The sequence below is a fragment of the Wasmannia auropunctata genome, unplaced genomic scaffold, assembly GCF_000956235.1.
Source record: "Wasmannia auropunctata unplaced genomic scaffold, wasmannia.A_1.0 LD336090.1, whole genome shotgun sequence".
Classification (NCBI taxonomy): Eukaryota; Metazoa; Arthropoda; class Insecta; order Hymenoptera; family Formicidae; genus Wasmannia; species Wasmannia auropunctata.
In genome coordinates this window covers 3,892,476-3,909,777 of record NW_012026800.1, presented here as the reverse complement: position 1 = coordinate 3,909,777, position 17,302 = coordinate 3,892,476, and the positions used below count along the sequence as shown (strand labels likewise).

The 17,302-nt window shown below is 48.3% G+C and overlaps 1 protein-coding gene across 1 annotated transcript in view; it reads left to right on the top strand.

Annotated features, from left to right (window-relative positions):
• The window catches only part of LOC105448075, a 56,559-nt gene that overhangs the window by 35,635 nt on the left and 3,622 nt on the right, over positions 1–17,302 (top strand). Inside the window, exons 2-8 of the mRNA XM_011686438.1 lie at positions 8,387–8,522; positions 10,692–10,887; positions 11,579–11,789; positions 12,236–12,560; positions 13,005–13,271; positions 14,137–15,744; positions 15,917–17,264. Of these exons, the coding sequence (XP_011684740.1) occupies positions 8,387–8,522; positions 10,692–10,887; positions 11,579–11,789; positions 12,236–12,560; positions 13,005–13,271; positions 14,137–15,744; positions 15,917–17,264 (4,091 nt within the window). The remainder of the gene's footprint in view (positions 1–8,386; positions 8,523–10,691; positions 10,888–11,578; positions 11,790–12,235; positions 12,561–13,004; positions 13,272–14,136; positions 15,745–15,916; positions 17,265–17,302) is intronic.

Sequence of the window (17,302 nt, the reverse complement as noted above, 5' to 3'; positions counted from 1 at the left end):
GAGAGAGAGAGAGAGAGAGAGTTCTCTAAGCGTCGACGAGTGACATCGCTAACTCATAATCCCAGATAAAACGCGCGTCAGATTGCATAATCCCATCGCGCGGGGCGTCCGCATTATGGTCGTGTAAACGCACATGTGCATGCGCATGCATTGCACATATGAGCACGCTCGAGTAAACTACGCTCCGATTTCTTGATACGGAGCGACACGCTCGTCAGCGTAGTAGGCCATTCTCCGCGCGCGTCATCGCTCCCAGGGTTAAACGCTCGGGCCCGAGGAAGTGACAGTGATTTAATCGCTCTCTCGGGTTTTGCGACGAGTTAACGGTCGGCGTCGCGTTGAGTCGTTGATCGATTTCCGCGCGTCGAAATCGGACGGAGAGGTAAGAAAATCGGGGGAAACCCTTCTTCGCGCTGGGGGTCGCGATCGATCGCCGCCACGAGTAGTCGTCCTCCCTCGAGAAAGCTACAACCGCGCGCCCTCGACGAGACCTGTCCGTCCGTCGTGAAATATTAAAGCCGCTTCGCGTATGTATATATACTTGTACACGTGCCGCGCTCGATGTGTCGACATATATACGTCGGCGAGATAAAAAGACATTCCTGAAACTGAAATACTTGCACGCATATAACGCGCGCAGTCCGACGGACTTTAATACACGCGCGATTGTCGGGCGGACAAGCGCGTCAAGTGGCGAAGCCGCTAATCGACGTTAAAGAGACTCGCTGCAAAGAGGCTCATTTTAATGAATCGAGAGGGCAATTGGACGCGAGGAGGCGAGAGACGCACGCTCAACGATTATAGCTCTCCTCCTAGGGATTACCGTCTCTCAAATTGATTCAATTGCCGCGACGTCGTGCGATCTGGCATCGCGCGTGGATCATAAGCCGCGAAGTATGAGTCTCTCCGCTAACAATAAGTTGATTGCAGCTCTCTGTCTTGGCAACATCAGCTCTCTTCATTCTACGTTTCCGATAATTGACCGAAGACACGATAAGTCTTCGCACGCTCGCGTCCCTGACCCGATCCTATTCCGCGTGAAAGCCGGGCGTAACAATCTTCCTTTTCCCACCCCCTCCACCCTCCCCTCGGACTTTCACCGTTTGACATTTCTGTCACGGCGGGCGGCGCCCGCCGCGTCGATCGCGCTTTCCAGTGCACGCCTTTCGATTTCCACGCGCGATGCGCGCAGCATCCGGCGTGGACTTCCCGCGTGGATCGATCGCGCTCTATCGCCCCGTAAACTGCCTTCCGCCGCTTCGACGCGGACACACGACCGAAGCCGACCGCGCGCCATCCACATCAGCCCCCGGCTGGGGAGGCGAGAACAGCGAGAGGGCGAGAGAGACAAAGAGAAAGAGAGAGAAAGAGAGAGAGGAGCACGGAGAGAGGAAGAGGACGCGAACGGCCACGGCGCGTACACGCTCGAGCGGACAAAGAAGGCGGCTACTATTTTCGTCCGCCGTTTCATGGAAGTGACCCAGCACCCGTGAGCGGCGCGTATACGCTCACGATCCCTTCGCAATGTAGGTCGCAAGCTGCCTCGCTCTGTTGCGTCGCGTCGTCGTCGGTGCGGCGAACGCGAGTGCGCGCGCGCGCGCGCGCGCGTATAAGTTTTTCGAGTCTCGTTCCAAATTTAGTCGTCCTCTCATCCGAAAGAGCCACCCCTTACGACAGGGGTTTTTTCGGCGCACTCCAGAAGTTTCAAGGACAGCCTCGCGAACGCGCGCCGTTGTTGTTACAAGTGGTCTTCACTTAGAGGTGTCCACTGAAAACGACGGCAAGTGCCACTCTTCTTTACAAGAGGGTATACAGGGGAAGATTGATTTTAAATATAAACATTCAATTTTAAAAATAAATCTTGAGGAAAAGACTTAAGAAAGAACGGGATATAAATATTTGGAAGTTTTATAAATATTGTATAGTACGTCTTATAATTGTAATTTAAAATCTTAATGTAATAAAAGTAGCTTGTGGGAAAGTTACTAAAAATTATTAATAAGTTTTATATGAGTCACTAGTAAGCCAGGTTAAATATAAATATTGCGTAAGTTACGCAAGTTTACGCTCTGATTTCTAACGCTTTTATTTTGTCGATGGACCATGTCGCTCTAATCAATCGAGAATATTTTTTTCTTCATTTTTTCGTATTTTCAAACTTCTCACTTCTCAATTTTGTAATCGTGAAATACTCGCGCAACCGCGAAATATAATAACAAAATAATCTGAACGCAATGAATAATAAAAAGGGAAGAGAGTTGCTTGGAGTGTCCTAGTTTCAACTTCATTTAAAAAAATTGCAAATATTCCAGTCCTTTCTTGTTGCAGTCTCTCGCGCGCGTGCACGCACACATGTACGGCATTCTAATTTTGCACGGTTTATTGACGAGCCGCCGCGGTTTTTTTTTTCCGATAGTCACTGGCTCCGACGCGCTGTGCGAGCTCTGTTCTGCGAGCCGCGAGAGATGGATCGAACGTCCGGCGCGAGTGAGAGGAGGTGGGGGGTGATCGAACTCGCAACTGGGTCGCGACTGTGTTCGATCAGCGCCGACAGTCAACCTCGGTCGGCATTTTTTGGCGTTTTCCACACTTCTCTGAATCTCCGACATTGTAGTCTCTCTCTTCGCGCATGTTTCAATATTCGGACGGACTCGTCTCCATTCGCAACACTTCTCGCGTAATATTTATTTTGAAGCGTCAATATAAGAAGAGTGTCTGGGACCAACACGAAACTACATATCATTCCGAATGATATTTGTGCAAATAGAACGTATATTCTATTGTATATTCTATTTCTGTTCACGGACATTGTCTCCGTAGAGTCTTTGATACTTCCACAGAATGGCAACAACTTCGAGGAATAGCCTCAATAGTGGCGAAGCGACTATTATGGTCGATGACTACGAGACTTACAGTATACCTAGCTCTATTCAGATATCGTTTCAGATATCGAAAATTGAAGATACGAGGTAGAAAATCAGGGTGAACGGAAATATATTTTCTGTCAATTTTTTCTAAACATTCGATTCTTTGAAAAGACAAGAAAATTATAAAAAAAAGAGTTATTTAATAAAAATACATTGTGACGTGGTAACGCGGTATTAATAATGGTATCAAAATATGACATAGTTATACTTAATGATAATGCTCGCTTTTCATAGATTTACATAGATACAAAAATAAATGCGTATAAGCGAGTTCAAGCGAGTAATCGCTTTAAATAGATTAATCAGCCTATCGCTTTGATAGATTGAAGAACGCGAAAGAGTGCACGTATGTACGAACAGCTTCTTTAAAGTTAAATGAAAAGAAAAAGGAGTGACGAGAGCGCGCGCCGACATGATATACACCAGCTATAAATTTCATTTCGCTTTAATAACGTGACGGAGGTCGGGCTGTTTTTACGTCCTCCATTCCTGAAAGACGCGCGCGAGCGGACGAAACGGCGCGCGTTAATTATTTTTCCGCGTCTAATTAAAGGTGTCTACGAGACGACTCCGCGCGGCGCGTACCACCGGCAACACCGGATGTTACTTGCGTGGCCTGCACGCCGGCCTGGCCCCGTATGCTAATGAATCTTCCGAGGCCAGAAGAGCTCGCGCACTAACGGTCTAAGCGCAGACAGCGAGACAGCGCGGCGCGCTGCGGCCGATGGATTATTAACTCCGCCGAGTCGCGAGAGGCTCTCGAGAGGAAAGAGAGGGAGCGCAAAAACGCGATTCTCGCGAAACGCGACAAATGGCGTGTAGGGCTGGTGCAGTGCATCTAAATCACTCTGCGCTCTCGTTCTTCTCTCTCTCTCTCTCTCTCTCATTCTCTCAGTACGCAGAAACGTGCCACCCGGTATCGCGTACGCGGATGTAGAAGTGGTTCCCGCTAAACGCGCCGGTAATTACAATTGACCGACATCCCGCGTCCGCTATCGGGACATCAAAGCGCCGCGCTTCCGCGTGTCGTTCGTAGAATCGCATACGCGATAGAAACGAATTTACATGCCGTCGTTGTTATCGCCGTGAGACTTAATCATCGTCGAGACCCATCGAAGCGCATGCCACGCTCGTTGTCGTCGCGACGACAAAGCGACAACCGTCACGCGACGTCGTTTCTATATTTTTATCCCTTGTTTTTTTCTTTTCATTTCTCCGCTGGACAAACGCGTCCCGAGAAAGCGCGACGGAATCGGCTTGTCTGGCGTCGTGCCTAGGTGCCTAAACTCGAGCGCGGTAAATCGATCCCGTATGCCCAGGCGTTTCGCGATAGACCACACGCGACCCAGTGTGCGAGTAGTGTTATTAGCGTTATTATCGGCATCGTATTTCGCGCGACGCAGGCGTGAATCCCGGTAATAAACGTGTTCGCATTTGTCATGCGCGAATTGTATAGTTACAGAAAAACAAGAGGATGAAGTTTAGAAAAACTTGTCTAATTTCGTATGGCAAAACATGGTCGATTTTGGTTCGCGACATTAATTCGTTATTCGGACTGCCACCTCGGAAGCAATCGCTCCTCAGCTCGCTCGCGTAACTTGCGATTACGTTTCGGCAGATGCAAATATATCGCGTCTCGGTGGAAGGGAGAAAGTGATTGTCCCCGAGATCCACACGTAACACTTTCCAAGCCGCGACAACCAGCCTTGCCGATGTCCGAAGAGAGGAGCGTTTTGCGGTTCTGCGCTGTGGCGAGTTCGGGATTCAAGCGAGATCCGGTTAGCTTAGGTCAAGTTTACACACAATGACGCAAAAAGACGTACCTTTAATCTTCGGCATAATCGCATGGAAATAGCATTAGGTAACAGCTGTCTGATTGAAAATAAGCTTGCTAATTCAGTAACGACATTAACGAAATAAGCACGTCATGCGTTCTTGTTTTAATAAAATCTTATTTGTTTCATTAATACTGTTATTTGATTAACAAGATTATTTTTATACATGTTGCCTTAGACCGACAAAGTATATATAATACAAGATAGATAAAGACAGAGTAAAGATTATTTTGAGACTGATACATCTTTATTTCTGCGTGTATATAAAAAACGTATCTTGCTATAGCATACATATAGCAGAAGCATATATGCATGTAACGACTGTTTTTCGTTCTGAAAATTGGAGAAATTAAATTTATGTACGGCTCGTACATCTGTGGACACTTTTCCTAGCTAAGCTGTCTCCGCATGTCGCGGCGCTACATGTCCCGTGGGTATGACATAAGGTTCCACGGAATCGCGCTCGTTACGCATTCAAATCATTTCCGCGAAATCAGTTATCGTGTCGGCGGAACTGAAAGTTACGGCCGCGCGACTCGGCTGCGTTCCCGCGCGGCGATCGTTCGTTCCGTTTTATCGACAAGATCGCGCACTTCGCCCTGAGCATCGATTACGAGCGCGCGACGTTCGCGCTCGAGGTATATATACTATCCCGACGTCATCTATACGACGGCCGGCAGGAAATAGATCGAGCCCCCGGGCCGATCGGACATAATTTAATAAAAACCACCGGGGGCCTGCCCAGAGCGAATTGCGAGCTGTCAGCCACCCGCTCATTTCGATCCGCGATGATAAATAAGTTAAACGCGCTGTGTGCGCCTCTCCGTGCGCTCGGTTAATCTCACGTCTATACATATACATACATACATGTATGTATATGTATATGCGATCGAAGAGTCGATCGTTGCGCAATGAATGATACAAATACCCCTCGTGACGCGCCGCTTTTCCTTTCAAGATTAGAAAAGTGTGCCTGCCTGCGCACTCCGATCGTAACATTAGGTCTTAGGAGATAATAAGCACTCCCGATCGCGATTGCGTCATCGACGACGATTACCCGGCCTCGAGATACTGCTGATTCCAGTTGAATTAAAAAAAAAAAGAATAAAATGAAGGAGATCGCCGCGAGGAACTGTTAGATGATAATCTCCGGGATATTTTCACGATATTTTCCTGTGCAATTAGACGCGGTGGCGACGGCGAAGCGGAGAGCAAACCTCATACCGGGTACCTGCGAGACAGAACTCGATATTATCGTGGTGATGTCCGTCGCCGAGTCAGCGGATTCATATTGCGTCTTCTTGGCCTCGTCTCGCTGTCGCTCGCGCGAAGAGAAAGAGGGAGGCAGAGAAAGACAGAGAGAGAAAGAGAGAGATGTATTAAAAGCGCGTATATACCGTGCCTAAACTCTCGAAAGTCCCGCTCGCTCGCTCGCTAGCTCCCTCACGTATATAATTTCGCCGCACCGCGACCGGTTGTCGATCAAGCGCTTTCGTAAGAAACACCTGCGAGTCATTATCCCTCGCCTACCTTGGCTTTCCCCCGGCGGATTCGACTTGCACTCGCGCTGAACAAGAAAAACCGCACGCCGCTCTATAAAGCGATAATGAGCGGAATTGTCGCTGCACGCGCCGGAAATTCGAGGGATCGCGGCGTGGCAAATTTTGGAAGAGATCCGCGCCATTGTCTTTCGAAAAGTGAAAGAAAGAGCGGCTTTCTCCGGTCTTTTCTTGTCTTTTTTTCCTTCTTCGATCGTGATGAACCGCGGATTGGACTGCAAAAGAATCGGACCGCGAATTCGTATAGTAGATCAGCTGGCACGCCTCGCGTCGTCTTTCGCGTTCGTCAAAATTGCCGGGATTTACAACGCCCGATTCGGCGTCGGTGCGTGGAAAAGCTTTCTGGATCCAAAGTTTTTCAACCTATCACCCTAAAATAGGATTTATATTTATATAAAATAATATTTATTCCTGAGAGAGGAATAATTTTATACTCGAATAGAAAATTCTTAAATCCAATCTAAAATCATGGAGGAAAGACGGTAGCACATTGGTTTCGTGCCAAATACATTGGCACCAGTGTATCATGCGTTAAATAATCCGGGTAAAGATTTAACGTAAGAATATGTAAAGTTAACTATCGTTAAACTGTTACGTATATTTATAAATGCGTCTATTAAAATGTAAACGCGTTTTCTTAATTCTTATCTATTCTTTCACATTATGATATTCTAATAGGCATAGGAAATATGATAATCCTGTTTACAGTGCGTTTCACTTGATTCTTGCAACATTGAAAAACATCACTTTTCCTTGTATATTTAATAAAAAATATTTAATAAAAATAAATAACAAGGATGAAATATTTCCGAAAGCGTTGCGGAGCGTCAAGTAAAACGCAACATGAATGGCTCGAGTGCCTCGGGAAACGCCAATTCCCGTACTCATCAACGAGCCTCTGAGGAAGCAGGTGACAAATTTTGAAATTTATTGAATATATATATTATTTTCTTATATATATATTTAACATTCAAATTTAATAATATATATGTTACTCTGATTTCAAGACAATAAGTCAATCTTATTTAATTCGAGGGAGAATTAATAGGAATTACTGACCTAATCGTAATATTATTTTAGTTTTATACCGTATAATGGTGCGATAAGATTAAGTACTTACGTCAAGAATATTTTTTGTCTCGCTATCAGAAATTCCTTCTGAGAGGGCGGGGGCGCATGAAGTAATTATGGAGATGTGACAGATTCCCCGCGTCGCGAATAAATTTGCATACCCTGCGATCCGTGCAATCTGATCGTGCCGTCGGCACGAATCCCATTGACGGCGAGGGCGGGGAGGCGGCTTGATATCGGGCAACATTCTGAACGGGTCTCGAAGTGGTAGACGCAAACGCGGACCTCGACTCGCCTCACGGGCATCGACTTTAATCGACGACGTGGTGGCGGTGTTCGCTGTGTTTTGCCGTTTGCGCCGTTCCTTCCTCTCTCCCGCCCGGTAAACTCTGGGACTCGGTAAAGACTGGAAATAGCGACGGAAACGGGGCTTCTTACGCCAGATATTTTAACGCCTCGACACATCGTCGACAAAGTACACCCGCAAATAGACCGTCCTGTGTTTGCCACGCTGCACTCGCTCGCGCAGACGGTAAATTTACGCCTTCGTGCGATGCGCAAGTCGAGAATAGGAGGTGAAACACGAGCGGAATTTTTTATGTAGAAATTAACGATAGGCGAATCGACTTCTTCCCGACTTGGTTTAATCGCAATCGCTGTTAATTCCTAATTATCCCTCGGCAATTATTCCTTTATTTCTCGAGATAAAAGTCAATGAGTAATATCTTATTAAAGTGAATTGTTAAAGCGAAGTTTATTAAAAATGAATATTATTTCATTAAAGAGGAGCAGTTAGTGCATGTTCGTACTGTTAATTCACTTTCTGGAGCATTCGCGATAAAGTGACGCGCACGATGACGGCGATTTACGACGACGAGATCAAAAGTGCGAATAAAAACGAAGCTCTCGCGATTCCGAATGGAAAACTCCTTCGCGAAAGCAGAAACCTATTCTTTACATCCATCTTTCACCGCCGTCACTTTGTGTGTTTCAGTGGTTTATTGCGACTACACCGCCTCGGGAAGGTCGCTACAGTTCCTCGAAGATTACATCGCCAAGGAGGTGCTGCCATGTTTGGGCGACACTCGGGCATCCACGTCCATCTGCAGTCTACAATCCTCTCTTTTTAGGTAAGCGATAATGGGCACGAGAGGATCTCCTCGTCCTTCGAAATAAATGCCGCTTCGCGTAGAGTCCTCTCTCGCTTTTCATTGAAATCGCGTGTATGAATTGTATACGAATAGAGGTAAAAAAAACGTTTGTTTTATTGCAATTCATTGTAACGAAATTTTCGTTACAATGAATTGCAATTCATTTATAAATTCTTTGTCTCATTCCTCTATTCTATTTTTCTTCCATTATAACATCTTTGCACCGTAAATGAAATTTTCCATTCATCTCGTTCCATTTAGCTTTTAATTCACTCTCTCCGCGTAGGCACCATTTTACATTATTTATCGTAATTATTATTTCATTAACGTAATCTAATTTCCCCGCTCTTGTCAGTCGATTGCTCTCGTGAAAGGATTTCATTCTGGCGAATAATAAAACGTTTTCGTTCGCTCTCTCATCCGCTCACTCACTCACTTATTCCAGCCGTAAATTAATCTTATTCATATTTCATTCCAATGTAACTGGGACACCGCGGCATTATCGGGACGAATTTTCAGCCGCGCCGCGTTCACCGTTTGCATTTATTTTTTTATGCAAATAACGTTAAGGCGCGGCGCGCGGTTTCGCGCGTTTCGACGCGTATACGCCTCAGACGAGAGAGCCTCGCGCCGACGCGTTTGCAATTATAGTCAAGTTATCGTCCGTCGCAATTTCTAATCCGACATTCCACAAGTCTGATAAGCCGTGCGAGTCGCGTCGACGGTCGGCGACGCCGCGGCCGCCCGGCCGTCTGCTGTTTTGCTGCTCGCGTCGTATTGTCCGGAGACTTTCTCGGCCGCGACATAAATTTAATCGCGACTGAAAAAATTCGCTCAGTGCAGACGAAGCGCCCGTCATCTATGCGTTATCGTTACCCGTTATCGTCGGCGACGACGGCTTTCGTGACGACGACGGCTCGTAGGAAAATGTGGACCGGATCGCTTTAAATTCCTCGACCGGGTGGCGACGGCTCGTAGGAAAACATGGATCGGATTGCTTTTAATCTCTCTCGCTCTCTTTCTCTCTCGCTCGGCCGGGCGGTGATTGTCGCACGAAACGCACGATCCCGTCTCGATTCTCCCGTTTATACTAGCGCTGATGTCCCAGATCAATATCCACCCCCTCCCCTCGCCCCTCCGTCGGAGGCCATGGAGCTTACTCGGTGGCCTGCGAGAAGACCGCCGATAATGATGACAATATGCAATGACGGGCTCATCACACGACGGGCAACACATTCAGTAGCCGCGTGTGCAGCACACAATACGCAATAAATTGTCTGCAATTTCAATCTCCCTCTGTCCCACGATTGCTGGTGTTGTTTATCTCAAATGAGGGACAACAGCGTCGTTTGAGGCGTACATCGGCTTTCGTTCCGTAATTTATTAAATGCAGCCTATATATAGCGCAGCGATAACACTCAATCAAGGCTCGGAATTCATTTATGTCTACCATATCGGCCAAAAGTTTGCGCACATCTAAAATTTAGGGTTAATCGTTGAATTAATAATCAAATTGAAATTGAAATTTAATTTATTAATTCAAACTTTTGGCCGGCAGTGTATACGTCCTTTGATAAGTATTAATATTTTACATATCCTCTGGTAAATATACTGAATAAAAAGAGATACCGATCGGAGACAAACGCTTAAATTAACATTCGAGAAAGCAATTAACTTTCTTGCGCGGCGCGCTGTCTCAATGCCGCCCGAGTCCTCGAGCGGGTAAAATTTATGACTAACGCGCGTGCCGCGCGAAATCGATGGAGTCTGTGCAAACTTGGCGGAAGGTGTGCATTGCTCTCCTCGACCTGTGTCTCGCGTCACGCCACACACGCCGCTAAAATCCATATTGACTCTCGGCGTTCAATCGGCCGAGTCAAACGAACTCACACGTGTCGGAGCTGCTCATGAATACCCCGGAGGTGCCCGATGTGGCATATGGCTTTATTATCGTGAATCAGCGCGCCGGACCGCGTTACTCGCAGCCACGTCTAGCGCGCGACGGAAGAGAAGCGTATATACGTAGTCGTCATCAACAGCTCCTCTTTGAGAGGGTGGGGGGCAAAGAGATCGCGCCAACTCTTTATCGCCGAGATTCCGCGAAGGTCAAGGCTCCCTTCCTGCATTCGCGCACGTTTATTGTTACAGGCATGAGGCCAGAGACATCGTCAGACACGCGGTCGGGGCTAGCGAGCAGGATGCAGTCCTGTTCACCGGTCAAGGCACCGCCGCTGCCCTTCGCACACTTTTACGGCACCTCGATCTCTCCAAGTCCACCGTGGTCTTCGTGGGCCCGTTCGAGCATCACGCCAACCTGAGGCCTTGGCGCGAGCTCGATGTCAAGGTAAGCGAACGGGGGCCGGCCGACAGATAAATTCGCCGGTGGAAAAGCCGGTGCGCGCCACGCCGTGGCGGTGTTGATTCGAGGGACGGATAATAAGCCAGGGGCGGGCAGTAAAACGCGCGACGCGGCGAAGTGGATCGTTAAAGCGGGCCGTGATGGCCGTGTAGGAGATGCGTGAGAGATATTCGAACGGTACGCAACGGACGCGGGGCGTATAGGTATATATAAGCTGTATAGCCCGAATTTCGGCAGCGTGCCAAATGTCGCTTCGCGCGAGCGGCCATTCCACCTACTCGTCGCGACCCTGATGTGTGCGCCGTTTCTTCATCTATTATCTAACTTTCAAAGGTCGAGCAATTTAATCGTAATAATAAATTAAGATTATCGTGCCAAATATAAATGACATTTCTGTATCTACAATGTTTTTATTTTGTAACAAACACGTATCTTCGAGTATTAACGCAAGTGATTCGATACCGGTTTTCGAGGAATCTGTCCCTAATAAATTTCGCGGGGACCTTGGGACATTCCGTATAAATATTTTCAAGGCGCGCGCATGATGATCCGCAAGTATGACCCACGATCTTCGTCGGAGATTGACGCTTGATCGCTTGCTGCAGTGGTCCAATTGCGGTCCCTCCGTTCTCGAGCGGCGAATTCTTTGATGAAGCAATTAAACTGCCTTTTGCAGATAGTACGAGTTTCCGAGACCCGGGAGGGCTTCTTGGATCTGAATGATCTCGAACGCGGACTCGCAAGAATGCGAAGCGAGGGCGTTGCGCAAATGATCGGATGCTTCAGCGCTGCCAGTTGCATAACGGGGGTTTTGGCAGATGACGTCGCGACGACCCTCCTGCTGCATCAATACGGCGCGCTTAGCGTGTGGGATTACACCACCGCAGGTAATTGGTTTGATCGGCACGAAAAATCGGTCGCGAGCTGATTTAATTGGCCGCGATCGGTCGCCGTAGCGCGTGATCTTTGAGCTAAGATAAGCGAAAAAAAAAAACACGAGTGGCTAGTTAATCAGGCATGTAAGAATTTGATTTATTAAATTATTCTCCGGTATTTTTTTTCGGATTATATCGATTCTGCTGAAGATTTTCAGTCACCGCGGCTTCGAGCGAATTACGCGTCTTGCCGTGTACATGACGCTCGTAAGGTAGCGTAAACATCTTTGTAACCAAGATAACTTAAATATTATTATTGGTGACATAATGATTTCTTACGTAAGCACTCGCGCGTTACATAACAGGCGGATGATATAGGCTATTCGATATCGAGGGATGGAAGGCACACGTTCGAGGCGGCGTGTGATCGATGTTGTTTACCGTTCTTGTTTCTTCAGCGCCGTACGTCCAGATCGACATGAATCCGCACCTGCCCGGGGTCGGCGAGACCGCGGTGCACAAAGACGCGATCATCTTCGCGGGCCACAAATTCATCGGCGGCGTGCAGTCGCCCGGTATACTGGTGACGAAACGGTGGCTCCTGCGGGAGGACGTCGAGGCGGAGGACATGAGGGACTCCCATCGCTATCACCGCGATCCCGAGCTGCGCGGCGAGAGCGGGACCGCCGGCGTGGTCGAGAGCATCCGATGCGGACTGGCGGTCCAGCTGAAGGAGAACGTCACGCCGAGGGCAATTGTCGCGCGGCAGGACAAGATCTCTCGGTGAGATTTGCACTCGCTTCTTTTTCAAGGGGGGAAGGGGGGGAAAAATCGTGCCTCGATTACACATTACGTCATTATCGAAGTAGCGAGATCGCGTCGCGCAAGGGTTGCGTAAGATAAGGCATCTTTCCCACGTCTCTCCGATGGGCACTCTTCCCATCGCGTCCAGGAAACAAATGCGATTGTTTCGAGTAATTTCTTTGCAGCGAATGCCTTCCTGTTTACGAGCGCCGACTCATAGAAAGCGTCGTTTGGGACTCTGCTTTTCATCCACGAGTCATGATTTTTCTTCGAGCGAGTTCGCGCTCGCTACTATACGAGTACAAATACGCCGGTCGTATTGCACACGTAATTGAGAGATCTCCGATACATAGATCCGTCAATTGACTCCGTACAGTTGCGATAGTTCAGCGCAATAACTAATGGTTATCGCTTTCTCTTCAGGCAAGTCTTGGCCCACGTGCGCACCATTCCGGAATTGATCCTGCTCGGCAGCTCCTCGCAGAACGTGAAGCGACTGCCCATCTTCTCGTTTATGGTGCGCCATCCTCGCGGCACGTTCCTCCATCATAACTTTGTTTGCGCCGTGCTGAACGACGTCTTTGGTATCCAGGCACGTGGAGGATGCGCGTGCACAGGCCGTTACGCTCACCATCTGATGGGAATTGACCGAGAACTCGCCAAGGAATACGAAAGCATCCTCTTGGAAGGGTATGTAACTCTTTTATATATATATTATATTGCGTTTTATATCAACTATCAAAATCATTTTCGATAAAGTCAATTTTTCACGAAATACGGGTATACCTATATATATTCGACATCGAGATTAGAATAATTTTTATTTAACGAATTGTTTTAAGTTGGTTTCTATATAAAATGATTCTAAATTATATATAGATACTTTAGAAGATAAATGTAGAACTCAAAGAAGGAGAAAAATTGTTGTATGAAAAGATCTTATTTTTAAACCTTATTTTTCGAATTATAATTAATTAAAAAAAAAAACTCGAATCGCCTTTGATGTATTTCTAGCTACGTTGATGATTTAAATTAAGAAAACATAATAAAATCGTAGAATGAATTTAAAAATGTTTATATTCATTATTCATAATGACGCGATGAGTTTTAATAATTATTATTCTCGTCTTCGATTTAATTGACATTAAACATAAATCTGTGGAGAGAGAAAATATCCATCGAACAGAAAGTCTCTTTTGACGTCAATATCTTACATAAATAAAATTATCACGAATAACGTAGATAAGAAGACTATGATTTCATTTGAATTATAATATCAATTTTAATCAATTCAATTATTTTATAGCTTTGTGTAAGATAATATTGCCGCACGTGTGAAAGATTATTGTGAATCACACACAATCGACAAAGCAAGAGGCGGACGTCTATTAAACTCGGTGCGATGTAATTTCGCGTAATGGATACACGTGAAATGGATACACGGAAATAGACGTTACGATAGCTTTCGAACATAACTTGACGCAGAATTCTATTTTATATAAAAGTGTCGTGCCACGCAGACTATACGATACTTACATAGTGTATTTTGTTTCAGACAACGGAACGGAATCGAAGAGACCACCGCGGAGGGCCTAAGACCAGGCTTCGCCAGGCTGTCCTTCCCGTACTTCATGAGCGAGGCGGAGGTTGCCTTCGTGCTGGAAGCTCTCAAGATGGTAGCCACCGAAGGCTGGAAGCTGTTACCGCAGTACGTGCTGAATCCCGACACCGGCGAGTGGCGGCACCACACCAACAGCGTCTTCAAGGAGCGCAAGTGGCTCGGCTCGATCAGATACACGGACGGACGGATGAACGCAACGGAGAGACGAGCCTCCGGCGCCGGTGTCTTCCCGCAGACCTACGGCGACTGCCTGCAGACCGCCCGGAACATCTTCAACCGCGCCCGCAAAATGGCGCAGCGTTATCCGCTGCAGATCGACAGGAGCTTCAACTTCATGTGCGAGCGCATGGAAGCGCTGCGCTGGTTCATTCTGCCGAGCGAGGCGCAGGATCTTCTCCTGGGTAATTCGCAGAACGTCAAGCAGGACGTGCCGTTCAATCCGCTGCTGGCCTGGAACAAGTACAGCCACACGAGCACCGCCGCCACCACCTGCCACGACAGTCTGGTGAACTGTCTGACGATGACGAACGGCATGAGACGGCTGAACAGCGACATTCCGCGCACGGGCAATTCGCCCATCTCGACGATCTCGCCGCGGCATCGGAGCCTGCCGGCGCTGAGCACGGTTCGGCGAACCCTGATGGCGACCACGGCCGAACTGAGCCAACCGTCGTCGTCGAGCAACAGCGAGGAGGAGAGCCCGAATCAAAGTGAATACAACAATTTCTCTGGCGGACACCGATCACCCGCCACGTGTCCGAACTCGCCGATGCCGGTCAGATTCGCGGTGGGCGAGGCCGTCACCACCTCGGTTCTGGGATCGATATCTCGCACGGCCGCCCGACCGACGAAGGAGCAGAGGGAGCTGATGGAGGCGACCAATGCTGGACGCACGAGATGCAACTCTCTGGGTAGCACCACCGACGGATGCAACGTGCAGGGAACTCGCGTCGGTGCCGCGACGGCGTCCTCGCCGATCCCGGCGCTTCCACTGAGCCCGCAAACTCTGACCAGCTTGGGACTGAGCACGTCGAACGGCACGTCGAGGCACAGAACACGGCTTCACTGCAGCTGCAGCAGTCAGACGGAGTTGAACTCCCTGGAATTGGATTCCGCTGCCAGCCCGAGTCACTCGATCTCTTCCTTGAATTATAATCATAATCCGGCGTCGCCGCCGTCCTCGTACTCGTCGACCGGCGATTTTGCCGAGAGGATGGTGAGCGGTGGCAGATCGTCGCCTATCTCGACGAACATGGGCCAGGACGATCTGAGCGCGTATGTGAAGGAGATGACCAAGGAATTAGCGACAGAGATCAAATCGGAGATCCGCGAGGTGATTTCCAAAGTGGACGACGCTTTGTCCGAGACAAACACGTCCGAGAACACCCCGCAGCATCACTCGCGGGCTCAGAGTATAGCTAATCAAACATTATATGTGGAGGACAAGCAATCGAGGCACGATTCATTCACGGCCAGCGACATCGCCGAGTATTTAATGGAATTCTCAAAGGAAATGGCGAGCGAAGTGAAATCCGAGATAAGGTACTTTATTACTAATAATACTAGAAATTAATTATTATTAATAATACTATAAATTAATAATTAAAATATAATAATTTTTAATAGAATTAATGATCACACAAATTATATATGAATTTAATATTAATTAATGATTTTTAGAGTTATCACAAATTTATACGAATTTCTTCAACAGATGCATGGTGAACGCCGTTGACGGCCTTCACAGGTATTCGCCAGACGCATCCACTTCGGACGTTTCCTCGAGCGGATGCGGTTCGCCCGATCGTGGAAGAATCGTGCTGCCCTCGTCGGCGTCCCCGCGTTTATCGAGCTCTAGAAAAAGCGGATCGATCGAGATCACCAGCAAGGTCGGCGAGCTGTCGCAGCAGGAGAGCAAAATGTCGAGCGAGTGCTCCTCGGACGAGACGGTGATTTACGTGATGAAGCCGTCCGAGAACGATCAGATCGTGCGCACTCGTACGAAGACCGAGGACGAGGAGGTGGAGAACGACGTGGACGATTACGTGGACGACGATTCGCAGGAGGGACGCGGCGGCCTCGACATCGGCGACGCCCGGAAGGTCCTGCCGAAGATCTACTCGGCCGTGAACTCGGTCAGCTCCCAGGACAGCGGCATAAACATGTCTTTTCAAGAGAGCGACAAGTCGATAGACTCGCTGGACCTGAAACGCAGCAGCAGCGCCGAGTCGAACTCCGCCCACAACCACGGGCGAAAGCCCAGGACGATGTCGATGATGAGTCTGTCGACCAAGTGCGGCGGCAAGCAGCAAGCGCGTCAGAACGACAATCTCTCGGAGGACGAGGAGTGCACGGGCGATCTGCGAGAGGAGGAGGGCGACGGCCAGGAGAATAATTTTGACGACGAGTCCAGACTCGAGTTCCCGCGTACACACTGGCACTGCCCGCCGAAGAATATCTGGAAGCCCTCGGTGGAGGCTATGCAAGAATTCGACATGATTCGGGACAACGACAAGGTCTTAGTCTGCCTGTCGGCGATCGGCAAGGACTCGCTCTCTCTCCTGCACACTTTACATCAATACAGATTTTATGTCAGATCGAAGGGGATCGACTTCGAGATCGGTGCGGCCACCATCGACGCGGGTGGCTCCGATCCCATGGAACTGATGAGTTATCTGAAGACCCTGGAGATTCCCTACTTTTACGAGGAACAGGTGACCGATTCGATTAGCGTCAACGTCGACAATCCGTTGGACGCTAGCGTTGCCAGCGGAACCTGCAGTTTCTGCGACAAGTCGGTTAGGACGCAATTGTACTCTTTGGCGAAACGGAACGGATATAACGTGCTGGCGCTCGGTCAACACTTGGACGATCTCACAGAGAGCTTCCTCATCTCGGTACTACACGGTGGCGTGTTGAAAACCATGAAGGCTCACTACTACATACGTCGAGAGGATCTCAGGGTTGTCAGACCGTTCATCTACGTGCGAGAGAAGGCACTGAGGCAGTTCGCCGAGAGCAAGAAGCTGCCTATCTCGCAGAATTCGCGAACTTTGTCTGAGGTAAAATCTACATACATTCCAGAAATCATAGTATTTTT